The sequence below is a fragment of the Pituophis catenifer genome, unplaced genomic scaffold, assembly GCF_029215685.1.
Source record: "Pituophis catenifer annectens isolate HBS135680 unplaced genomic scaffold, rPitCat1.0.hap2 SCAF_1, whole genome shotgun sequence".
Taxonomy (NCBI): Eukaryota; Metazoa; Chordata; class Lepidosauria; order Squamata; family Colubridae; genus Pituophis; species Pituophis catenifer.
In genome coordinates, this window is record NW_027256881.1 from 325,360,216 (window position 1) to 325,386,790 (window position 26,575).

Here is a 26,575-nt window from a genome sequence, read left to right on the forward strand (position 1 = left end):
ATAGAAAGCCTCAAGAGGTGGAAAATCTAGATATGCTCAGGGGTTGCTTATTTGGATTTATTGTGAGAGAGCAAAACCATATCTATAGCTTAAATGTTACTGAGACATGAGACCTTTGGGTTTTACCATTACAAATATGGAGGGTGAGGATGCTCAAATGAAAACACTTGCCTTCTTCTGGAAATCAAGCCCATCAAGAAGAAAGATTCCAAATTAATGTCCTGACATGATTGTTTTTTCCCCAGAGGGCACAATTTACAGGCTAGAGAAAAACATATTTCTCTCTCTCTCTCTCTCTCTCTCTCTCTCTCTTTCTCTCTTCTCCTCCCCCCACCCCATTGCCAGGCCTTTGATGAAAGTGGGAGACGTACCACCCCTCCCTCAGCAATGACAAGTACAATCAGCTTCCGTGTCTTTTCCAGCCTGGATGATGGGATGGGCTACGCTGCAGTGGAACAAATTCTTGATACTTGGCAAGAACAAGGCATAGAGAATAGCCAGGAGATCCTGAAGGTAATGTATTCCATGGTTACCCGGTTACTAATGCAGTTTCAGAAATATATCTGAACCGCAGATTCAAAGTACTATTCAGAATCCACAAAGGATTTTAATGGGATGCCACACATTTCAATCTGGGGAAGGATGCTCAGAGCGCTTTGTCAGGAAGCTTTCATCTTCCCCAACACAATTACACACCCCAGGGCTTCTGGGTGCAGTTAAAATGTGGATTATTCAGGCCTTTGTGAGCAAAGGGAATTCCCCATTGCAGTCTAAGCTGCTCATCTCCTATGCAACTCCCAGCTGTTTCTGAACCTCTTTTAAACATTTCAGCCCAGCATGCAGTTGGATTGAGGTTCAATCAGGGCTGCAAGTACTGCAGGATTTGATTGGCTATTCCCCTGTTTCTTGTTCCTCCCACCTGTGCAGGGAAGGCAACCCTCATTGGCTAGCCCCTGTGCCTGCCTTTTCTTTTTAAAGCAGTGTTCCTCAACCTCAGCCACTTTAAGATGTGTGGACTTCCAAGTCCAGAATTCCTCAGCTGGCCTGCTGTCTAGGAGATTCTGGGAGCTGAAGTCCGCATATCTAAAGCTGAGATTGAGAAGCACTGTTTAGAAATTATTCCTCCCCCATTAGTCTCCATGCCTTTGCTTTGTAGGAGACAGCTTTCACAGATGTTTGCACATGGATGGCTTTCCCTTCCCTTGACACAAACAAAAGTTCTTCTGTTTTCGTCCCCCCCCCCACACACACACACATTGTACCATCAGTGCTCTGAGGATTCAGTAATCAAAGCCAAGGGGAACGGATTGCCTTTTCATTCCTACACACAACTATAAGTCCAAATAAGCTTTATGGCAAGGAAGAACTGCTGATTCAGCATCATACAAGCAAAAATAACATGTTTGAAACATGATAGCTTTATTCCAACATGTGCATTCAGATTTAAGAAAAAAGAGAAATACTCTGAATAGGGGTGGGAAGGCAAAAATAAAATGTTTTGGGCAGCAACTTAAAAGAAGTAAGGTTAGAATGGAGCAATGACCTTCTAGAGCAGGGATCTCCAACCTTGGCAATGTTAAGACTTGTGGACTTCAACTCCCAGAATTCCTCAGCCAGCTTTGGTGGCTGAGGAATTCTGGGAGTTGAAGTCCACAAATCTTAACGTTGCCAATGTTGGAGACCCCTGTTCTAGAGCAATGTTTTTCAAACTTGGCAACTTTAAAACGTATGGACTTCAACACCCAGAAGTCTGGGAATGGAGGTCCACACATCTTAAAAGTTGTCAAGTTTGAAAAAAACATTTGGTTAAAGGGTGGGAAGCAGTGGTGGGTTGCCCCCGGTTCGCACCAGTTCTATAGAACCGGTAGTAAAACCAGCGGGAGCTCCGCCCACCTACCCTGACATCATCAAAATGCTTCTGCGCATGTGCAGAAGTGTGCGGCCCCACTGCGAACCAGTAGTAAAGGTAAGTAGAACCCACCCCTGGTGGGAAGCAACAGGACAACTTAATGGACCATCACTGTATCAAGTGCAAAATATTTTTTAAAAGGCAACTCCTGACCAGCAGAGAGGATTGAAGCCAGGACAAAAGGGCAGCAATCAGCTGCTGGAGTGGAGGAGGTGTGCCAAGTACTGTAGACAATCAGAGTTATTACTATATTGGAATGAAGCACTAAAGACCATCTGCTTGGAAGGGCTTAAGAGGACTTACATAATGCTTTTAAAGTAGAGATCCAAAACCTATGTGATGGGGAGGGGTGCCTTTGTCCAAGAGTAAAGCAGGGAGTGGTAGGTTGTGGCAATGGGGCAAGCAGAAAGTATGGATCTTCCTCATCTGTCCATCTCCAGCAGGTTCTGACAGGTTCTGGAGAACCGGTAGCGGAAATTTTGAGTAGTTCGGAGAACTGGCAAATACCACCTCTGGCTGGCCCCAGAGTGCAGTGAGAATGGAGATTTTGCAATATCCTTCCCCCAGGAGTGGGAAGGGAATGGAAATTTTGCAGTATCCTTCCCTTACTACATCCACCAAGCCACACCACACCCACCAAGCCATGCCCACAGAACCGGTAGTAAAAAAATTTGAATTTCACCACTGCTGTGAAGGCACAACAAGATGAAGCTGTGCTCAGAATCCACTGAGTATATATTTGGCTGCTGAGCTCTGTTTGTTTGTGCAAAGGGAACATCCGATCTGCAGAACAGATGATGTCCATGAAAACAAATTAACCATGGCTTTTTTCATAAGATTTATCCATTTGGCATCCACCCCAAAAGTTTGTCAAACTTTGCTCTCGTTATGTAAAGAATCGTTCTATTGGAACTGCTGAAATATATAGGCTGCACTGAGATCCTGAGCAAAACCCATCTATTATTTGTACTCTATAGTTCCACTCATGTCTTCCTAAATATATTCCACATCATCCGTGGTTTCGGGGTGAGTGTTCATCAGTATGCTGATGATACACAGCTATACATCTCCACCCCAGACCACCACAGTGATGCCCTTGCTGTGATGTCCCGTTGCCTGGAGGCCGTGCAGATCTGGATGGGGAGAAACAAGCTCAGACTCAACCCCTCCAAGACCGAGTGGCTGTGGCTTCCGGCATCCCGGTATAGTCAGCTGGTACCATCACTGACAATAGGGCATGAGATCTTGCTCCCCACAGAGAGGGCCCGCAACTTGGGTGTCCTCCTGGATTCACGGCTATCTTTAGAAGATCATTTGACGGCCGTGGCCAGGGGTGCCTTTTATCAGGTTCGCCTGATCCGCCAGTTGCGTCCCTTTCTGGATCGGGACGCCTTGCGCACGGTCACTCATGCCCTAGTTACCTCTCGTATGGACTACTGTAATGCTCTCTACATGGGGCTCCCCTTGAAAAGCACCCGGAGGCTCCAACTGGTCCAGAACGTAGCCGCGCGGGTGTTTATGGGCGCAGCTCGTTACGCCCATGTAACACCTCTCCTACGCAAGCTGCACTGGCTCCCGGTGGTCTTCCAGGTGCGATTCAAGGTGTTATTTATCACCTTTAAAGCGCTCCATGGCTTAGGACCTGGGTACCTACGAGACCGTCTTTTGCCACCAATAGCCTCCCACCGACCAGTTCGTTCTCACAGGGAGGGACTACTCAGGGTACCGTCAGTCAAATTATGTCGACTGGCGACTCCCAGAGGGAGGGCCTTCTCTGTGAGGGCTCCAACCCTTTGGAATGAACTGCCCCCAGAGATACAGAATATCCCTGATCTCCGTGCTTTCTGCCGTGCCCTCAAGACCCTGATGTTCCAACAGGCGGGGCTAAACATATGAACATGTGAATGATTTTTTAAATGTGATCTAATTCTGGGTTTTATTTAATTGAACAAACTAAGTAATAATTTTAATTAGCAATTTTATGATGTTTGTGTGTCTATATTTTTCTTGACTGTACAGTGCCTTGAGTCCTACAGGAGAAAGGCGGTATAGAAATATAATAAATAAATAAATAAATAAATAAATAAATAAATAAATAAATAAATAAATAAATAAATCAGAAATCAACAAGTCTTGTAATGGCATCCTACATCTTATCCTTTGCTACCATCTTGACTTCTTCTAAAACAGAAGAGACAAAAGGGAAGGGAAGTCATTTTTAAAGGCACAATAGGCTGAAACATTTTTTTCTCCGGCATATGAGGGTTTTGTTTTGCTTTGGGGTTTTTTTGGGGGGGGGGTTGCATGCAAAGGAGAACTAGAAAGAAAGGGAACTTTCCCTTTCATCTGATTCTTCTCCAGATTGGGGGAGAAAGTTGAGCCACATCTCCTACTCGGGTAGAATGAAATGAGAAAAATCAAAACTGACATGTGGGGTACTTGGTGTTCTCTGAGTTTGGTGATTTTCTTGCAGATATTTCCATACCAAACTAGGTAACATAATCAAACTCAGAGGTGGTATTCAACAGGTTCTGACCAGTTCTGGAGAACCGCTAGCGGAAATTTTGAGTAGTTCAGAGAACCGATAAATACCACCTCTGACTGGCCCCGTCCCCATCTATTCTCTGCCTCCCGAGTACCAACTGATCGGGAGGAAATGGAAATTTTGCAGTAACCTTCCCCTGGATTGGGGAGGGAATGGAGATTTTACAGTATCCTTCCCCTGCCAGGCCCATCAAGCCATGCCATGCCCACCAAACCACGCCCACAGAACCAGTAGTAAAAAAATTTGTATCCCACCACTGATCAGACTGTATGGTAATGAAATGTCTACAAGATAACCATCAAGCTCGGAGAGCACCAAATATCCCAGCTACAAATATTCTCTTCTATCAAAGCTGACGCATTTATCCATCCTAACTTTCTTTCAGGCCTTAGATTTCAGTTTGGATGGAAAAATTAACTTGGCTGAACTGACTTTTGCCCTGGAAAATGAGCTTCTCATAGCAAAGAATGGGATATACCAAGCAGCACTGGCTGCTTTCAAAATGGAGATTCGGCATTTGATGTGAGTATCTTAACATAAATAGGTATACAATGAGATGGAGATAGTAAATCAGCTTTAACAAAATCCTGAAATGTAAGGTGGTGGGGATTCTCGAAGGAGGACTTCACTTCGACAAAGCTTCAGTCGAAACACCTCTTCAAGTGCTAGATCAGAGTTGCCTTGCGGCTTTGGTCTGAATGCTAAGCGCAGAGGCCCATTTCCAGCTGGGTGAAGTCTTTAGTTAGAGAGAATCTTTCTGCTTTGATTCAAGGCATAGCAATAGCATTTAGGCTTATATACTGCCCCCTAGTGCTTTACAGCACTCTCTGGGTGGTTCACAATGAAAATGTATTATTTGCATATTGTCCCCAACAATCTGGGTCCTCATTTTATTGACCTCGGAGAGATGGAAGGCTGAGTCAACCTTGAACCCCATCAGGATCAAACTCCTGGCTGTGGGCAGAGTTTGCCTGCAATACGGCACTGAACCACTATGCTACCTTGACTTGTTTGGCACTGCAACAAAGCAACTGATGAAAAGCCAAGAAAACTCTGTATAAGCCAAGGCTGACCAAGGCAGGAAGATAATAAGGAAAGATCCCTTTACTTTCCAAACTGGATTTGATTCCTAAAGACCAGTGAAATCCATAACTCTGTTTCATTGCCTTAAATGATTGTGGCAGGAGAGAATTAGCAGACTGTAGTCCCGGAGCTTCATGTTTTCCACTTTCTTGACACTCATAGACATATATCGGTTAGGGTGGCAGTTTCTTATCCTTACAAAAGCTCTGAACTGGGCTAGCCTGCTGGCTGCAGCATTTTGTTCAGGATCAGAGGAATTTTTGGCAGGGGAAGAGAACTCTTTTAAATAGTAAACCCATTTGTAGCAGAAGCAAGACCTTTTTAACTTACTGCTCTGTTTCTTAGCCATTCTGTTACCCCAGCAAATAAGCATATGTAGACTCATGAATATTCATTTCTCCCATCACTGTCAGTGCCAACCTACTTTGATGCCTGTGATTCTCTAGAGCTGTGATGGCAAACCTGTGGCACGCATGCCCAAAGTGGCACACGAAACCATGTCACCCAATATGTGCAGCCTTGCCTATTTGTCTTCTGGGTTTCTGGTCCACATGTGCATGCGATGATCAGCTGTTCTTTGCATGCATGGCAGTGCTGAAAACAAGCTGATTGTCGGGTACGCATGTGCGCTAGAACCCGGACGTTCGGCTTTTCTGGAGCGCGATCCCTTTGTGTGCGCAGTAGCGCTGAAAACCACCCTGTGCACGCGTACCGCCCAGCTGATCGTTAGGTGCGCATGTGTGCTAGAACCCGGAAGTTCGGCTTTTCCGGAGTGCAGCCCCAACGAGCATGCATGCGACATTTCCGCACAACCTTTTCAGCACTCCTGAAAGATTTCACTATTTGCCTAATAATGATTTATAAACTTCAACGAGTTATTTGTCCATCCGGGTAGACGTACTCACAGGAGTATGCTTGGAAATTGTCGAACTATTATCTTTTCTGCCTTGCTGGGAAGTCCAGCCAGCATTATCTGACAACTGAGGTTTATTTTTTAGAGAACGGGCTGATCTGGTTCTAAGGGAAAAGGACAAACTACGTCTGGATTTGGAGAAAGTGGAGAAAAGAGCATCACTAATGGCCACCGAAGTGGATGACCATCATGCTGCCATTGAACGCCAAAATGAATACAACTTAAGGTATGTTGCCTTTATTTCAGGACTCACAGTCTCTGTTCATGGAATCACTGTAACTTGAGTGGCAGCTGGATCTCTTCAAATAACAATTGACAAGGCTGGCCATGGGTTCAACTGAGCCATGAATATTAGAAACAGGCTGGGAAGTAGGTCTGTGGAGATACATCTTTAGCTTTTTGACATATTTGACATAATATGTAGGGAGGCTAGACTAAGAACTGCAGGATGAGGCATCTTGAGGAGATTCATAACACCCTTGAAGGAAGGTAGGAAGACCACGTGCTGCATACAACCTCTAAATCCATTTTTTTACCACATCTTATATCCCCAGGATCAAAATTAAATAATCCTTGATTATTAGTGATGTAATCTTTCATATAAAAAAATCTTAAAATATATGCATGAAATCTTCAAGTGACTTGCTTTCATTCCCATATAGAATAGAACAGAACAGAACAGAACAGAACAGAACAGAATTCTTTATTGGCCAAGTGTGATTGGACACACAAGGAATTTGTCTTGGTGCATATTCAGCAACAAAGATTAAAAACAAATGATTATAATAAATGACAATACATAGCCATTTTACACACCGAAGAACAATAAAGACATTCAATGAAAACATATTAAGAAAGATCAACCTCACAATTTACCAGCCTTGTGAAAGCTGATTTTAATAGCTTTCCAAAATTGCAACTCGACTGGGACTAAGCAAATCTCAAGAAAAGCACGGTTGTAGAGAAGCAGTCAGAAACGGAGAAATACGACAATTTGCACCTATGAAAGAATATGGGTAGCCCTCAACTTACAACACTTCATTTAGTGACTGTTTGAAGTTATGATGGCACTGTAAAAAGTGACTTACGACATTTTCACACGTAACGGCTGTTGAGGCATCCTCAACATGGTCACGTAATCAAAAATTCAGACGCTTGGCAACTGACTCATATTTATGATGGTTGCAGCATCCCAGGGTTGTGTGATTCTCTTTTGCGACCTTCTGACAAGCAAAGACAATGGGGAAGTCAGATTCACTTAACAACCATGTTCCTCACTTAACGACTGCAGTGATTCACTTAACAAATGTGGCATGAAAGGTCGTAATATCGGGCAAAATTCACTTAACAAATGTCTCACTTAGCAACAGAAATTTTGGCCTCAGCTGTGGTCATAAGTCAAGGGCTACCTATATACAATTCTCAATTCATCCAAATTTCCACATGCTGTCTTGGGGGCATCCAGGATTCTATAGCAGTTTCAAACATTTAAAAATTCAGATGTATCATTTCTCTTGGGAATGAGAACTTCGTTTTTAAATCCTCTCTGGTGAGGATGCCCTAGGATTATTTTATGAGGCCATTTACATTATCAAGAAGATCCCAACGTGAATGATCATTTTACTGATAAACACCACTGAATTTATGAGATTTTTGTTAGGTTGCTGCCAACCATTGATTTCCAATACTCAATCCCTGGCTTTTCTTAATCTGTGTGCATAGCAAGCTGGATGAGGAGTACAAAGATCGTGTTGCAGCTCTCAAAACAGAGTTTCAGAAAGATTGCGAGCGGATACAGCAGCAGGCCAGCAAGCAACAAGCAGAATTGGAGCAGGAGATAGAGAAGATGAAAACAGAAGAGAATTATCTCCAGGACCGCCTTGCTCTGACACTGAAGGTAACGGCTGGCTTAAAACAGGAGGGCACAATTTATTTCATACCACAGACCATGCTTGGCCTTTGAATGCTTGTAGGGAGTTTTACAGTATTCCCATGTAAACATGGCCCGGCTAAAGAAAGAAGCAAGAGCATGACAGCAATTAAAATTAAAATAATCTAAATGCAATTCTTATTACTTCATGTATATTACCGTATTTTTTGGAGTATAAGATGCACCGGACTATAAGACGCACCAGACTATAAGACGCACCTATCTTTTTTGGTGAGGAAAACAAGAAAAAGAAATCTGCCTCTGCCTCCCAGCAATTTTGCCTCATTGCAGCAAACAGCAAACAGCCTGCTTTACTTTCATTTTCGTTTTCAGCATAGCTTGATTAGCACAAGGAATAAAAAAAAATCTGCTCCAGCAATTTGCCTCCAATTTGCAAGCAGCAGAGGCCTGCACAAAACAGCTGAGAGCAAAACAGCTGAGAGTCGGGAGGCCAATCCAATGAAGTTGTGCTAATTTGGCTGTGCTGAAGTTGAAAGGAGCTGTTTCTTCTTGCTGCTTGCTGCAAGGAGGTAACTGCTGGGAGGCAGAGGCCAAAGGGTGGGGGCCAGTAGGTGGGTGGGACTACATTCGGTGTATAAAACGCACCTAAATTTTCACCCCTTTTTAGGGGGGAAAAAGGTGTGTCTTATACTCCCAAAAATAGGGTAAATAACTTTGCCACACTCATATTTATTTGATAAATGCAACGGGCTCCCAAGCTCCGTTTTCAGCTGCCATGGCCTCCTGCAACCCTCTGCCAGTGAAAACAGAGCTCAGGAGGGAGCTCCGTTTTCACTGGCAGAGAGTTGCAGGAGGCCGTGGCAGCCGAAAACTGAGCTCGGGAGCCTGTTTCCGCTGGCAAAGCGCTTTGGCCACCACAGGTGCCCCAGACAGGAATGACGTCAAGCTGGCCACACCCACCCCAGGCCCCCAAGGTCAAACACAACCCTGAATGCGGCCCTCAATGAAATCGAGTTTGAAACCCCTGATTTAGAGGCTGTACATGCATCTCAGAGCTTAAAAGAAGTAAACCAGTTCCTTAAAAAGGATACCAGTATAATATGTATGTCTGTTTCTGCATATGGACGGCTTTTATTACATGCACCTAATTTTTAATGTGCAAATCAATGGGCTGACATTTTTGTACTGATGTACTTTATTAAAAAAGCTTGATGTAAGCTTTTTAAATTATGCAAAAAAATTAATTCATCCTGGGGTTGAAGGAAAGGAGGAGGGATGGGAAAGATGAAGATCATCTTCTAACATGATATTCCATGCGGCATCTGCAGATTCATTTGAATGCATAAACTGAAGGTTAATTTTAAGGCAGTTAATTAGATTTTAGAACAAGGCAAGGGGTTTCTCCTTTAAATATTATAATGATCCTCCAGAGAACAAGCAAGAAATGAAGACATACAGTACATTCCCTTAGATTTTCAAACTCCTCTGGACCAGAATAGCAGCCTTTTAAATATTGCCTACTCTAATCTAATGTCACTCAATCTAGTGCCCTTTTTATTTAGTAGAACTATAATTACCTGCATTTTCAATAAGGCTGCATGAAAAATCCAGACATCATTAATAATATCAGGGTGAAGAAAACTGAAACTAGGAAAACCACAGTCACTTTATGTATTGTTTGCAAACCAAACTGGATACTTTTGAAGACTCTCTGGATATCTTTTTAGGAAAACAGTCGCTTAGAGCATGAGCTCCTGGAAACTGGGGAGAAGTTGGTGAAGTATGAAAGTATGATGAGCAAATTGCAGAATAATTGGGAAAACGTCTTAGCAGACAAGGTAAGAAGCAGTTGGGGATTAATTCAGCATACCAGGTGGTTGGCTTTTAGGACAGGAAGAAAGCAAAATCCCAGAATATATTACAAATGTCCTTTGACTTTATGAAGAGTTAATAAAGGATTTTCGGTCTGGATAAATCTGGTGCAAACAAAGCCAGATGCAGATGTTTGAAAGTTAAATAGTAAGACTGATACAATAAAAGTCCACTCAGCTGTCTGAAACTGCAAAGATGTTTGGAACTATATTTTCAGACTTGCAGTTCAGTCACTTCAAAGAAACAGTTCAACCCCTTTAGCAAGTGACTGCAAGAATAAGGACCGTTTTACTACCGTCACCCTGATTATGGAGTGGTCATCCTAGAGAGGCACTTTTTTCTGGTGTCCTTCAAGTCTTGATTTTCAGGAGCTTCATGTGTATTTTTTTGTAATCAGGTAGAGGGGTAGTGTTTTGAATCCACAAATCACCATGTAAACTTTTTATTATACTGCAGCCTATAAATACACCATACTGTGGGGCACAGTGGGTGAATTGTTGGTTTTTCAGATTTGTTTGCCATTTTATTGCTGAATATGATTTAAATTGGGGTCTCCAACCTTGGCAACTTTAATCCTGGCGGACTTCAACTCCCAGAATTCCCCAGCCAGCAAAGCTTAAAGTTGTCAAGGTTGGAGACCCCTGATTTAAAGGATAATATAATAGGTAGTCCTAGCTTAATGACTGCTCATCTGGCGACCGCTTGAGCTTACTGTTGCTGAAGGAGTGGTACTTATAACCTTCCTCATTCTTATGATGGATGCAATATCCCTATGGTCACATGACTGCAATCCAGGTGCTTGGCAACCAGCTCACAGTTACGACGTTGCAGCATCCCAGAGTCATGTGATCATCATTTGCAACCTTTAATGCTGGCTTCTGACAAGCAGAGTCAGTGGGAAGCCAGCAGGTGGTTGCAAAAGGTGACCATCCCGCTTCACAATGTCGTGGGATTCATCGAATGACAGCAAGTGGAAGTACCGCAACTTCTGTCACTAAGTGGTGCAGTCACATGCCACTGTGCTTTATGACTGTGTTCCTTAGCAATGGAAATTCTAGTCCCAATGACTTAATTACTTAACGTTGTTAAATCAGGACTATATGTATTATTTATTTATAATACATTATATGTATTATTTAATATGCCACCCAGAATTACAGAGTTTGAGATGGACAGCATAATCAATTAAGTACTACATATGTCTATATGCTACCGGTACAGATATCCTGGAGCAGCACTTGCCTTGCCCACCTCCAGATTTGATCTCTGACATATTTTCTAAAGCAGTATCCCTTAGCTGGGTGCCCTCCCTCTATTTAGGGCACCAGATTTCCTTTCAAATCCAATAATAAAGCTTCATTCCCTGGACCATCACCTAAGTGCTGTACCAGTGAGGAAAACAGGCTGTCTAAAGGCATGGAAAAAATGACCATGTGTTCTTTGGTTCTAGTTTGGAGATCTAGATCCTGGCAGTGCTGAGTTCTTCTTTCAGGAGGAGCGGCTGAGTCAGATGAAGAAGAAATACGAACAGCAGTGCAGGGTAAGAACAACATTTCAGCTGGAAGACAATAAGGTTTTTCCAAGGCCTATCCCTAGAGACTCCAATGAATCACTTTTCTTGATGTCATGTGTCTACATAAAGAGAGCTGCGAAATCATTTGATCAAATCATTTGATTTACAAAATTAACAAGATTAAGTCCCATCACGTGTTCCAGATGTGAACTGGCCTCTGACTATGCAAGCCTCAGAGCTTCATTTTTTCCTCCCACCCCACCATCTAGGACTGAACTACTTCCCAAATGGCCAACGCATAGCCAAACTTGCTTGAGCCACCCCAAAAACTAAAGAGTCAGACCTAGTTAGGATTTTAATGGCAGACTCCCATGAATGGCGAGGTTTTTAGGATAGAGGAATTAAAGAAACAGCCTAAAAGAAGGCAATGAAGAACTGTTTCCATCCTGTTACCAGGAAAACTGTATGGACATGAGCCAAGCATCCAGAGAATCACTTTGGTTCAATCTTTAGACCCTTCAAATAATGTCATAGAACTTGTCTATGGAGATCCTCAGTCATCCCAGGTCATGGTTGTCCCAAAGGTGCTTTTTCAAGAGGCAACTGGACCTTCTTGTTTTTCTTTGAAGATGTATCACTTCTTATCCATGTGTCTTCTTCAGTTCTGACTGGCTGGTGGGGAATGGGAGGATTTATATTTCTTGCAGATGATCAGTTGCCTGCAAGGAATGTAAATCCTTCCATTCCCCACTTTCCAGCCTCTAAAATATCCTCTTTCCAGTTGCATTTATCTGCATTATTTAAGCAATATAAAAAAGGCCTCTCTTTCACTTGGTATTTTAACAATTGTATTTTAATATTTATTGTTATTTTAATATATACTTAGATTTTACCTTTTGTAAAAAGGTGAGATATAAAAAAATACATAAATACCTCTGAAGTCATTAGCCATCCAAGAACAGAAGGTTCTTCTTCCTGACCTGGAATTTACCCATGAGTTTTTCCAAAGCTGCTCGTTTTATGTTGATCTCAAGACATGTCACTATCCAGACAGCTATACACTGTAGCTGAAGAGATGGCTCTAATGCTTAGTCCCCAAATTGCTTTATTTCAGAGCAACTAAGATGATCAAAGGCCTGGAGACTAAACCATATTTTTTTATTATTTATTTATTTATTTATTTATTTATTTATTTATTTATTTATTTATTTATTTAATTTATATGCCACCCTTCTCCCGTAGGACTCAGGGCGGCTTACAAAACAAAACAAAGAATTACATAAACAGATTAAAATCAATTTAAAATTAAATTAAAATCAATTAAAAATTATTTAAAATTATTTGAAGTCACCCCTACGGATTCAGCCCATTTGGTGGAAAAGCCATGTCTTCAATTCGCGATGGAAGGAGAGGAGGTCCGGGGCTGTCCTGAGGCCGGTGGGCAGCCCATTCCAGAGGGTCGGCGCTCCCACAGAGAACGCTCTCCCCCTGGAGGCCGCCAGCCAACATTGTCTGGCTGACGGCACCCTGAGGAGGCCCGCTCTGTGTGAGGAAGGCAGGAGATGATCCTGCAGATACCCCGGGCCTAAGCCATGTAGGGCTTTATAGGTGAGCACCAGCACCTTGAAACGAACCTGGAGAGCCACCGGCAGCCAGTGCAGCTCGCGCAGGAGAGGTGTCACACGGGAGTACCGAGAAGCCCCCGTAACAACCCGCGCGGCCGCATTCTGGACTAACTGTAGTCTCCGGGTGCATCCCAAGGGCAGCCCCATGTAGAGGGCGTTACAGTAGTCCAACCGAGACGAGATATGAAAAACGGCTGCAGGTTTTGGGTCTGGCTAGTCTAAAGAAAAGAAGAGTTAGGGGTAACATGATAGCAGTATTTCAGTATTTGAGAGGCTGCCACAAAGAAGAGGGGGTCAAATTATTCCTCAAAGCACCCGAGGGCAGGACAAGAAACAATGGTTGGAAACTAATCAAAGAAAGAAGCAACCTGGAATTAAGGAGAAACTTCCTAACAGTGAGGACAATTAACCAGTGGAACCGCTTGCCTTCAGAAATCATGGACACTCCATCACTTGAGGGTTTTAAGAAGAGACTGGACAGCCAGTCTGAGATGGTATAGGTTCTCCTGCTTGAGCAGGGAGGTGGACTAGAAGACCTATTCTATTCTATTCTATTCTATTCTATTCTATTCTATTCTATTCTATTCTATTCTATTCTATTCTATTCTATTCTATTCTATTCTCTGGTCTGATCTGATCTGATCTGATCTGATCAAGCCAGGGTCCAGTTCCAGCCTCTCATGCAAATACATGCAGATTTGCTGCTGTTCAGTTCTCTCAAGTCATAAGAATATTGCGGTTCCAGTTGATTGTTTGGCTGGGTTGCTCCTGATGAGATTGCATCTGGAACTTTCAGGAACTTCAAGATCGCATAGATGAGCTTCAGTCTCAGCTGGAAGAGTATCAGATACAAGGCAGAATTATCCGACCTTCACTGCAAAGCTCTCTCTATGAGGAACTAAACGACGTCGGAATGCAAGGTAGTCAAGGTACAATATGTCCTCCCTACTATATATCATGGGGGCGTTAGCATTATTTTTTGGGGGGGGCGGCGGCAATCGAGTCATCTTTCCAGGTTTTATGTAGCCAATATTGCAAGAATGTACCAACACTTCAGGGAAAAGCTAAAGCAAGCGAGCAAATCTCTAAGAGTGTGAGTCTGGGGAGGTCATGGCAATATATGCAAAAGAAGTTGGATCTAAGGATTAAGCAGATTAAGCCAACAAGGCTGCCAAGTGCCTCGGCTGGTGCTACTGAAGGCAGCCTTCTAATACTTCGTAATGTTTTAATATTTACGTCAATGTGATCCATCATTGACTAGTTGTCCAAAAGACTTTCATTTCTTTTCTGCTACCCTGTATTTTAGAGCCTGCTTCTGAAGACTGCAGCCATCTAAACATGAGCATAGAAGCTGAAATAATTATTGAACAGCTAAAGGATCAGCTACACCAGGATATCTACAACTTGCAGCAGGAGCTTGAAAACACAGTAAGTTGTCCCCACTTTTTAGCATGAAGCTAAAGTGCTTGCATCAGAGATTGTTATTACATTTGCCCAGGATATGTTTTTATTTAATAAAAATCTGCTGTTTTTGTAATCTTTAGTTTTCTCTTGAACAATTAATTATTTTGGCTTTTTGGAGTTTCTGGTTGATTAGTGGTGAGCTAAGGAGTATCGAAATGAGTGAAAATAACTGCAGCTAAAACTGGAGCAGTGAACAGACATACCTTTTCCAAATAAGGAGAAGATGGGAGATAGCAATAGCACTTAGACATATATACCACTTCACGGTGCTTTACAGCCCTCTCTAAGTGGTTTACAGAGTCAGCATATTTCCCCCAACAATCCGAGTCCTCATTTTACCCACCTCGGAAGGATGGAAAGCTGAGTCAACCTTGAGCTGATGAGACTCAAACTGCCAAACTGCTGGCAGCTGGCAGTCAGCAGAAGTAGCCTGCTGTACTGTATTCTAACCACTGCATCACCACAGCTCACTTGTGCTCTGGATAGCTGCTACTCATAAAGAAACTACAGGACAGTGGTTTGAGCACCAAGAGATAAAAGGAAACATCATGCTCTCAATTCTGACACTGAGTTTGCTAATTCATTTTCTAATCATTTTCTGAAATTGCCTATTCAACTATCTTAAGGACACTAGAGATTTTCAAAACAGCAAGTTTCAGAAGAAACCTGAAGAAGTTTACCTTCATTTTTGAATAAAAGAAAAAAACAGCTTAAGAACTTAAAAAATTAGAAGTATTCACAAACAGCTAAATTCAAAACTGATTTAAGCGAATTGTAAAATAATTAAAGGGCCAGACAAACTTGGAATAATGGAAAATTAGGACTTTTTCTACAAGATTTTGGAAATAATTGTAGAAATAAACAGCAGATTTGTGGGAACCAACTTGTTTAGTCTACCTTAAGTCAAAACAGCAACATGAGACTTTATGATTTTGGAAACTGAACACTAGAGGGGATTGTTAAAAGCAGAAGTTAGGACAAAGTTAGATTGTTTGACCAAGGTTAAAATAAGACATGTTTGTATAAATCTGGCATCCCTTATAGATTTTTGCTAACACTAGGACTGAAATGTTAATGATTTATGGTTTTGTATATGGGTTATGGGACAAAGTAATGTAATGTTGTGGGGATAAGATATTATTAAATATGTGTTTGTAATGAAGATCAGAAGCTTCAGAGAACTGATGATGGTTTCATGGATCACCAGCAGGGGTGGGTTTCAAAACCCATTGCTACTGGTTCACTCGTGGGCATGTGCGCGCTCATGTGCGTGCGCACGATGCTTCTGCGCATGCACAGAAGCGTCCGGGTGGGTGGGCAGAGCCTCCCGCCACCACCGCTACCGGCTCACCCAATCCGGTGCGAACCAATAGCAACCCACCACTGATCACCAGAAAAGGCTGTCCTTTGCAGACCGACCTCTAAATTAAGATTAAGAGTCATGGTGGCACAGTTATTAGAATGCAGTATTACAGGCTAATTCTGCCAACTGGCTCAAGGTTGGCTCAGCCTTCCATCCTTCCGAGGTGGGTAAAATGAGAACCCAGATTGTTGGAGCAATATGCTGACTCTGTAAACCACTTAGAGAGGGCTGTAAAGCATTGTAAAGTAGTATATAAGTCTTAAGTACTATTGCTATTGCTATTAGGAGACTCATCAGCAGAGAATTTATTATTGAAGATAGGCTGTTCATAAAGTAGCTCTTGGGAGGCAAAAGCATAGAGTACTTATTTCCTCCCCTCTCGGGCATCTTTGTCCTTGATGGACACAATCACCACAGAAGGAAACTCTGTCTAGAACAATTACAAAGGCTTATTGAATGAAAGTTTGAATACAGTTATCTCCTTAATAGATTTTCCAGTTCCAGCACAGCTAATTAGAGATACACACCAATCAGTATGATTTTCCCAACTAATATTACAGATTAGCTAAATTATAAATCAATAGTTAGAAACAATTGTCATGTAGCTCTTTGATTCCAGAAAGATTTTCCAAGAAAAATAATGAGAGAAGTAGCAGACAAAATGCACCAAACAAAATAGTATGCTATAGAATGGAAATGCTTGGCATAGTACATGCAACCACTGCATTCTTCTTTTGTCACCTATTTTATACCTAAATGCTTTGGACTCTGGCAAACTGGTTTTCATCAGCCTTGTCATGAACTATTGTTACAATTTAGAAAACAATTGAGGGGAGGCTGTGTCAAGTCTGGACTGTGGAAGTTCTTGTCTGAATCTTGGTACTTTTATCCATCATCTTTGATCTTCTCCTGATAGCTGACACATTATTATTCTAACATCCTGTTAAATATCCATGCATCTACCGTAGGCATTCAGATGGACTGTATGGGTTTTATAAGACTGTATAATCATCCTAATAGTTCATTGTCCATCATGGTCACAAGCAGAGTCAATGCTCAGCAAGCCTACAAAGAGATTTTATTCTGTTCATGCCGAAGATTTTCTCTGGTTCCCTGGGTTTCTGTATCTCCATGTATTCTTCTACTGGTAGCTGGCCTAAGAATTGGTTTATATAGTTTGTTTCATTAGCAGCTTCCAAGCAGCAATTGAAAATTTGGGAGCCTTTTATAAAAGTTATGCTGGCTGGACATATTGCTAATTATACTCCTACACACCTGGAGGGTATCAGGCTGGGAAAGTCTGCCTTTTTCCAGGTTGGGGAAATCTGCCCTCTTTTTAACAGAATTTAAAAGGTTATGAGTGATTTTCAGTTATATCTGCTATTGAACCAAACTGTCTGGAATGGTTTATGCAATGCTTTTATTGAGTTATGCAGAAATGCTAATCATAATCCTTCACTTCACTTAGGTATGCCATTATGAAAAGCAGCTTGAGGAGACGAAGGCCAACTATGAGGAGGGACAAGAGAACCTCCAGGAGAAGTACTGTCAGGAAAGACAATTGTTAGAAGAACAAATTGGGTGTCTGCAAGTCCAGATTTCTGAGCTTCAGGGACAACTGACAAGCCTAAGGCAGGCCAACTCCCAGCAGAATATTGAAGGGAACAGTCTCCAGATATGCATGAATGAGAAGGCTAGCTTTATAGAATGCCTGAAGATCGATCATGAGAGGGAGCTCCAGGCCAGACTGAAAGAGGCAGAAGAAAACTTTAGTCATGAGAAGGAAGAGTTGATTCAGTCTAAAGCCTGGCTGGAAGAAAGAATGAGAACTTTAGCACAGGCCATCCAAGAAGAAAAAATGGAGCTAGAAAATGGCTTCCATGAGAAGTTGCAAAGATTGATGGAGAAGCATGCCCTGGAGATGGAGCAGCTACAACAAGAGCTACTAAGAGAGCATCAGCGAGAGCTCCAGGAACAAAAGTGAGTAATAGAATTTACCATGAATTTACCATTTTATCTTAGGAACCCTGACAACTGCAGTTCTGGGGTAAGCTTTGGGTAGCTTTAGATCTCTAATGGAAGCTAAATCATATCCTTGCTAATGAATGAAATGCAGAATCTTTTAGAAGATTTCTGAATTAGGATTTAAGAAAATCCAATAGAGGAAAGCAAGAAAAAACGTAATTGTATTTGTATCTGATAAATTATTTTTATTTATTTTATTTATTTATCAAATTTTGTAACTGCCCATCTCCTTCACAGGGTGGCTCTGGGCAGTGCACAAATAAAATAATCAAAACATAAAAAAATCAGTATAATCAGTATAATTATCTTTCAAGAGTGTATAATTGTATCCACATTAATTACATTGATCCTGTTGCTTTGTATATTGTGGGGTGCATTGAATTGTATATACATCTACATATATATTGAATTGTGATAAAGTATATTTTAAACAGTTTATTCAATATATCATTATAACAAATCACTATTTTTGCACTACTTTGTAGTGTGTTTCCTGTCTTAAACAATAAATTTTTTGTTTATTTTTAAATGGGGTATTTCCACCTCCAAAAACAAGCTTTGAATCTAAGCCTATACAGCCCTGCAATGATGACAAGATCTTTAGTGAATACCTTTTATTGTTCCAGCTTCTACTGACAAAATTGGTTGTGAACAATTGAATGACATTTTCCATCTGTGAAAAGATCCCATCATGTGCAGCATATATTAATATTTTAAGGGGACCACTAATTTCTTTTAAATACTACTATCTATATATTAATATCCATTAATATTTTACCCGAGACTGAGAACCATACTTACAACAATATCCCTTGCTTGGACATTATTACTGTTACAGTTATTACAACTAGTACAATATTCTAGTCACTGTCAAAGATTAGATATTAGCTCAAAAGGCAGAACTTCTTAATAAAATAGGTTTTGAGACTGGCTATATACACATGAAGAACGGTATTATAGATACATCAAATGTGCTCTCAATGCTTTAAAACAGGCCAATATTATTATTATTATATGCCAAAGCAAGTAAGAAAATAAGTTTTGACTTATAGTAGTGGTACAATACTGCTTTGTTTGATCATGGATCTCATATGTTGCCTCTGTTCAGTTTGATCTGCATAAATACAGTATCTTATGTACTGTATACCCTGATTGATTGATTGATTGATTGTTTACTCTGCCCTATAAATGGCAGAAATCCCCAAGCAAATGATGAACTGATTTCAACAATATTTGTCAAGCCTTTGATGCCTCTAAATCTGTAATTGCACACACCCTGGCATCCACCTTCTTTTCTTTGCAGAATGAAAGGAAAGTCCAAAGGCAACGGGCCTTTGACTTGGGAATTTAGCCCTGTTTTCTCGAGATTATACAGTATTTCCTCCGGTCTCATTGCCTACATTGATAACTGAATGGAGGCAAGTGAACCTTAACTGTGAATGGGATTAATAAGCCTTACAATACATGGGGATGCTTGACTTGGAGGGTCTTATAGATCATAGCCTATAAGAGACTCGAGGTCTCTGATATAATAGACTGAAATTCAGAACCAGTGACATCATACTGAAATAGTTTACAACAAGCAAAGAAGCCTTTTGTGGCCAGAGGCTTAGTCATTTTATATGTAGACACTTGCAAAACAACATCCTTGGCAGTTATAAGCACACCTTGGTATAATTCCAGGTGCAATTCAAGGTGTTGGCTATGATCTATAAAACCCTTCATGGCATAGGGCCTGACTGAAGAACCACCTTTCTCCTATTGCTTCTCCCTGACTGGTTAAATCTGCCAAAGGAGCCATGCTCCAGGGGTCCATCCTTAAAACCCATTCCATGTGATGTGACTTCAGCAGCTACCTGTTGTGGCACCTCCCCTCTGGATCCTATCTGAAAATTGAATTGCTCCAATCCTGCTGTCCTTCCACAAGCCTTACAAACATGGATCTAATCAAGCACTTAATTAGGAGCATGTGCCTTGTTATTTTAGTCCCTAATTTATTGCTTTGTATTATTTTTATATTGTATTGAATGTGGATCTTTTGTGTGCCACCCATAATAATTTTCAGGCAGGTTGGCCATTAATGTCAGCAAAGAATGAATAAAGAAATAAACTGTACAGACAATTTTGGCAATTGGATAGGACCAGAGGTGGGTTTCAGCAGGTTCTGACCAGTTCTGGAGAACCGGTAGCGGAAGTTTTGAGTAGTTCAGAGAACCGGTAATAAAAATTCTGACTGGCCCCACCCCCATCTATTCTCTGCCTCCCAAGTCCCAGCTGATTGGGAGGAAATGGGAATTTTGCAGTTTCCTTTCCCTGCCACGCCCACCAAGCCATGCCCACCAATCCCTGCCACGCCCACCAAGCTACACCCATAGAACCAGTAGTAAAAAATTTTGAAACCCACCATTGGATAGGACTCGGGGGTCTTACACATATCTGGGGCTTCAGAATGCTCATCCTTGGTATCTAGCATCTCTTGCTTCCGGTTCTACTGGTCCAGTAAATCTGGCTAGCTCTTTTTGTGAGTCACAAATTGAGTATGGACTTCAGCAATTCCAAACATCAGTAATATATAAATATGAATAAACATAAGAAGACAAAAATCTTTTTCTTTTTGGATTGTGTTCAGACTATTTAGGAGATCATTGTACTCTGAGCTGATAATATATTCATTCAAAATATATATTTACCCTTTAGATGATAATTTATTATGTTAAATAGAGTATCCTGTATTAAGAAAATCTGTAGTTATTTTGCTAGGTCATTATTCTTAGCTTAATAGGCTGTAACCTGATTGAACATTTTAAAAGGAAAAAGAAAAATAAGCAGGGAACAGGAATTAATCAGGCTAGGATTAAAATAAAAAAATACCAGGCTAAAAATTACACATGGCCATTGTTGCAATTTGCGGCTAAAACTGCATTCCAAGTCTAAGACATCTAAAAACTAGTACAGTAGGTGGTCTACAACCCTTTGTCCCTGAATGTGTAGAGATTTCAGTAATGTATTGTGTTGACCACATTTAGGATAAAAGTGGAAAATGAGTATAATGGAAGAATATTTCAGAGAGAGGAATGGTTCACCACTGAACAACAAACACTTGCAAGAAAGTATGAGGAAACCATAAACAAACTTGAGGAGCAGCATCAACAAGAATTGCTTAAGCTCTCCAGGCTGCAGTTAGATGAGAAATCCCAGTGGGAATCTGAAAAAAATGAAATTCTCCAGGAAGGCATTGAGGTCCAAGCAAAATGGAAAGAAAAGCTGGAGAAAGAAAAAGCAATCTCTTCATTACTGGAACAAGACAAGAAACTTCTAGAGGCAAATTACAAGGAGCATGTGAACTTGTTGATCTTGGAGAAGCAGCAACTTCAGCAAGACCTTCAGGACCTGAAAAAGCAAGAAAATGAATGGTGTGAGAAACTTCTGAAGATTCAATCCAGCCATGAGATGGAGCTAAGGAAAAGGGAAGAAATGCCAACATCAGAGGAAGAACAAAGGCAATTTAGCAAAAAGCTTGGAAGACAAGAAGCAGAATTTGTACATGAACAAGAAGAACAGAATTCTAAGGCTTTGGAGTATTTGAAGCAAGAGATGCCCAGCAGAGCAATTGAAGAAAAAAATGAATTGAAGTCAAAGATCTCCGTGCTTGAAAATAAAATAGAAGAGCTACAGCAGGAATTGCAATGTCAGTCCAAACTGCAAAGCAATCTTGTTTCTTTAAACAAGGATGAAGAAGCAAAAGGAAGTGATTTTCTAGAATCTGTCAAGCACCAGGACTCTGGAAAGGAGATAAATGTTCTTTCAAAACAAGAAATAGTTCAAGATCCAGGAGAAGAAAATAGTGTAGGAACTACCTCTTTGATGGATGACTCTTTGAAAGAACCAGAAAGAGAATCAACCCAATACCCTGGATTCATCCCATTAGTTCCAGAAACATTTATAGATGCTCAGCTCCTAAATGTGACTGGCAAAGACAGTCAAGTTGTAACAGAAGATGGAATGAAAAAATTAGACAAGATTGCAATTCCAAACATGAAAAATGGAGGGACAACAGTTGAAGAAACTATGGAGACTTCACATGTCTTGCAGAAGGCCTCTGAAGAAATTTTGGCAGAGAATGAAGCCCTTAAACTGCGACAGAATCAGCTTCTGGAGAGGATCGTTCTGCTAGAAACTGAATGTAATCAAGCAGCTCATGCTCGACAAGATATGGCTTCACAGGTTCAGAAGGAGCTTGAGGAGATCCTTAAAACTATCCCCCAGCCTAATGTGTTGCCATGTGCAAGTGATGAGAAGGGGGGAAGTTTGCATTGGGAAAAATTGCCTACTGGCAGTGCAACAAAAAACCAAATGCTCTTTGCTGAAGCTTTGGATACTGATTTAAGTGTTGAGGAAATAAGTTCCTACTCTCTTTTATTTGAGGCAGATCATGGAGAAGAAGTTAGAATTGACAAGGGAGACCTCCATGATGTAGTATCAGAATTTTGGGGTATGGATATGGTGGAAGACACAGACTCCAGAATAGGACCTAAAATTTTCCAATTTCCAGAAGAACTCAAACTAGAAAACCAAGCCCTAAAAACAGAGATAATCAAATTGCTAGAACGTAACAATAAATTGGAGGGATATATGCCAATATTTATAAGCCTGCAGTCCAGGCTAGATGAAACCAACCAAGACTGCTTCACACTTAAGGAGGAGAAAGAGCAACTGCTACAGAAAGTGAAAGACCTAGAAAAGAAACAGGACCAGTTGGTGATGGAAAATGCCAACCTGCAGACTTCCAAGCTGATTTTGCAAAGCCAGCTTGGCAAACTAGATGAGCTCATGCTGACTCTGCAATCCCAAAAGAGTGGACGGCTGGGCCGTTGTGAGAATGTCACCAAAGATGCAGAAGTGGACAGGAAAGGGCTCCATGAGCTGAACAGGAAACTCAAAGAGAAAATAGCAGTGCTCCTGAAGCAGAAAGGCACCCATACACAGGAGAAAGAGAGCCTGAATGCTGTTCTTCATGGTTTACAGAGCACCTACAATGAGCAGCTTCAGAAGATTGAGTTTTTGAGGTAATGTGGAATCCTTCCATGGTCTAAATCCTGCCACTTGGCTCTGCTTTTTGGAACTAACTACCTAATGCTTCATTGTCCACCTCGCATGACTTGGATTAACATATAGATTAACTTTGCCTAGAAGACAAATGCTCTGTGATTTCTAACATGAATTAATAACATTTCATAGAGATTTGAAGAATAAATAACCAAGTATAACTTTCATGGAGTATTAGAAGGCTGAATTGTTTAGACAGCAGGCTTTATCTATTGGGAGCTGTGCAAATTGCATGAGACAATCATTTTTTGTGTACTGCTTAGCTTAATGCTTTTATATATCCTCATTACAATACTACCTTTTGTATCATTCCTCTTCTTCTTCCTCTTCTTAATTCCTTGTTTTTAAATGATCATAATTCTGATTAGTTAACCATTACCACTTTTAATGTATTTTGATTCAATATAATTTCATTGTAGACATTTCCTATAAAATAGAACAAGTTATTCTGTTTGCTAACAATATGGTAAGAAAAACATCTTTGCAGGTTGATGGGCTGCATCATAAAATAATATCAGAGCAGAATTTCCTTCAGGGTGATGACTTCATAGACATGATAATGGTGTTTTTTTAGGCAATAATATGGCAGTGGTTTGCTACAGAATGTTTCAACTTCAGTCTACAGATCTGGAATTTCCGAGTGGTCTCCCACTCAGCTACTAATAAAGTTTAGAAGTTTGGCTCTTTAAAATTATCTAAGATTAACTAGAAGAAGCTACCTGCCACAGGCATAAATAATATGCATTTCAACAAACTAATTCAGGCTGGAAATAGTTCAAAGTATCTTGAGTATCTTAAAGACTATATTTTTGCATCTCAGATGTGAGCATCTTAGAGAGGAAAATACTGCCAGGAAGATTAAGATTGACTTATTAAATGAAAGAATCGTCTCCAATATGTAACCAAGGGAACGTAATACAGGTAGTCCTCGACTTACATTGAAGTTACAATGGCATTGAAAAAAGTGACTTATGACCATTGTTCACATTTATGACTATTGCAACATCCCCATTACATTTGGTTGCTTGACGTTTGGTTCATATTTATGAGGGATGCAATGCCCCAGGGTCATGTGATCACCTTTTGCAACCGTCTCACAAGCACAGTCAATGGGGAAGTCAGATTCACTTAACAACTGTGTTACTAACTTAACAACTCCAGTGATTCACTTAACAAATGTGACAAGAAAAGTCATAAAATGGAGCAAAACCTACTTAAATTTCTCACTTAGCAACATAAATTTGGGGCTCAGTTATGGTCATAAGTTGAGAACTATTGTACTTAAAACAATCTTTCAGCTGCTGTGAGATGCTTCTATAGTTCCTATTTATATTCACCCACATAAGCAGCAACCCTCCCCTTTCACCTTCCAAAATATTTAGGCAACCTGCCATTCAGCCCCAAAGTATCCAGATGGACCTACCTGAGAGAAAATTGCCATACTGTTGAATGTGATGGTTCTATGTACTGTGCATTTTTAGGCAAAAAACAGAGACCGTACTGAAGGAGAAAATGGCCATGCAGAAGATAGCTGAAAGCTTGAAGAAGCAGGTAGGATTTTCTACATTTAGGCAATCTTGGTTGGCCAAAAAAACCTGAATTCAGATTGATTGTAAAATTGATTCTAATTGTATAGGTCCCTTCCCAGTTTCCATCCCTGTTCTTGTAGTTTTACATTAATTTACATTTCATTTTTACTTCTATTTTAGAGTGACTGTTATATTATTAGTTTTATACTGGTCTATGAAAGAAATAAAACACAGACTTTGAATCAAGGGTGATTGAGAAAAGGGGTTAACAACTATAAAATTCACTGATGGCAAGTGCTAATATAATAATAATAATAATAATAATAATAATAATAATAATAATTTTATTTCTATACCGCCCTTCTCCCGAAGGACTCAGGGCGGTGTACAGCCTATTTAAAAACACAAAAAACACAACAACAATTTAAAATTTAAAATCATTAAATAATTAGGCTCCAATTAAAATCCCAGAAATTTAAAATACCCCAATTTAAAACGTTATGTTAATAGCCCTGCCTGGCGGAACAACAGGGTCTTCAGAGCGCAGCGAAACACCCGGAGGTCGGAAATCTTTCGTATTTCGGGGGGCAGTTCATTCCACAGGGCTGGAGCTCCCACAGAGAAGGCCCTCCCCCTGGGTGTCGCCAGCCGACATAACTTGGCTGATGGCACCCGGAGGAGACCCTCTCTGTGGGAGCGGACTGGTCGGTGGGAGGCTATTGGTGGCAGAAGTCGGTCTCGAAAGGTACCCGGGTCCTATGCCATGGAGCGCTTTAAAGGTGGTAACCAACACCTTGAATCGCACCCGGAAGACCACCGGGAGCCAGTGCAGCTCGCGCAGGAGGGGTGTCACGTGGGCGCAACGAGTTGCACCCATAACCACCCGCGCGGCCGCATTCTGGACCAGTTGGAGCCTCCGAGTGCTCTTCAAGGGGAGCCCCATGTAGAGAGCATTACAATAGTCCAACCGGGAGGTGACAAGGGCGTGAGTGACCGTGCGCAAGGCGTCCCGATCCAGAAAGGGCTGCAACTGGCGAATCAGGCGAACCTGATAAAAGGCCCCCCTGGCCACGGCCGTCATGTGCTCTTCTAAAGACAGCCGTGCGTCCAGGAGGACACCCAGATTGCGAGCCCTCTCTGTGGGGGGCAAAGATTCACCCCCAATAGTCAGCGATGGCACCTGCTGACTATATCGGGGCGCCGGAAGCCACAGCCACTCGGTCTTGGAGGGGTTGAGTCTGAGCCTGTTCCTCCCCATCCAGGCCCGCACGGCCTCCAGGCAGTGGGACATCACATCAAGGGCATCGTTGGGGTGGTCTGGGGTGGAGATGTACAGCTGAGTATCGTCAGCGTACAATATGATCAAATATGAACTTTACTTCCAGTCTAATATGCAGATTGGAACTTGGCTATTCCCCGGCTTTATGCTTGCTCATCATAAGATAGAATACATGAGTTAAACCTTCTCTTTTCAAAGTGCTTTTTTTTTAAAAAAAAATGTTTTTCTGGATACTATGTTTCTAAATAATTATTTAGCAATCAAAGTTATATCTCTGCCCATCTCACAGAAACTCTGGCAAGCAAGAATCAGCAAGAATAATAAATAAAAACAAAAAATGTATAACATAAATTTAAGCCTTATTAATAAATATCATAAACATGAAAATATAAACCACAGGAGAAGGAGGATAAAAGTAGCCACCTCAACAATGGAGCCATCTGAGCAGGTTACCTAGG

General features: G+C 41.2%; 1 protein-coding gene across 1 annotated transcript in view; it reads left to right on the top strand.

Moving 5' to 3' along the window:
* The window catches only part of NIN (ninein), a 102,087-nt gene that overhangs the window by 43,960 nt on the left and 31,552 nt on the right, over positions 1-26,575 (top strand). Inside the window, exons 7-17 of the mRNA XM_070931684.1 lie at positions 346-513; positions 4,840-4,976; positions 6,536-6,676; positions 8,173-8,347; positions 10,069-10,179; positions 11,664-11,753; positions 14,148-14,280; positions 14,658-14,779; positions 17,647-18,158; positions 21,230-23,269; positions 24,791-24,860. Of these exons, the coding sequence (XP_070787785.1) occupies positions 346-513; positions 4,840-4,976; positions 6,536-6,676; positions 8,173-8,347; positions 10,069-10,179; positions 11,664-11,753; positions 14,148-14,280; positions 14,658-14,779; positions 17,647-18,158; positions 21,230-23,269; positions 24,791-24,860 (3,699 nt within the window). The remainder of the gene's footprint in view (positions 1-345; positions 514-4,839; positions 4,977-6,535; positions 6,677-8,172; positions 8,348-10,068; positions 10,180-11,663; positions 11,754-14,147; positions 14,281-14,657; positions 14,780-17,646; positions 18,159-21,229; positions 23,270-24,790; positions 24,861-26,575) is intronic.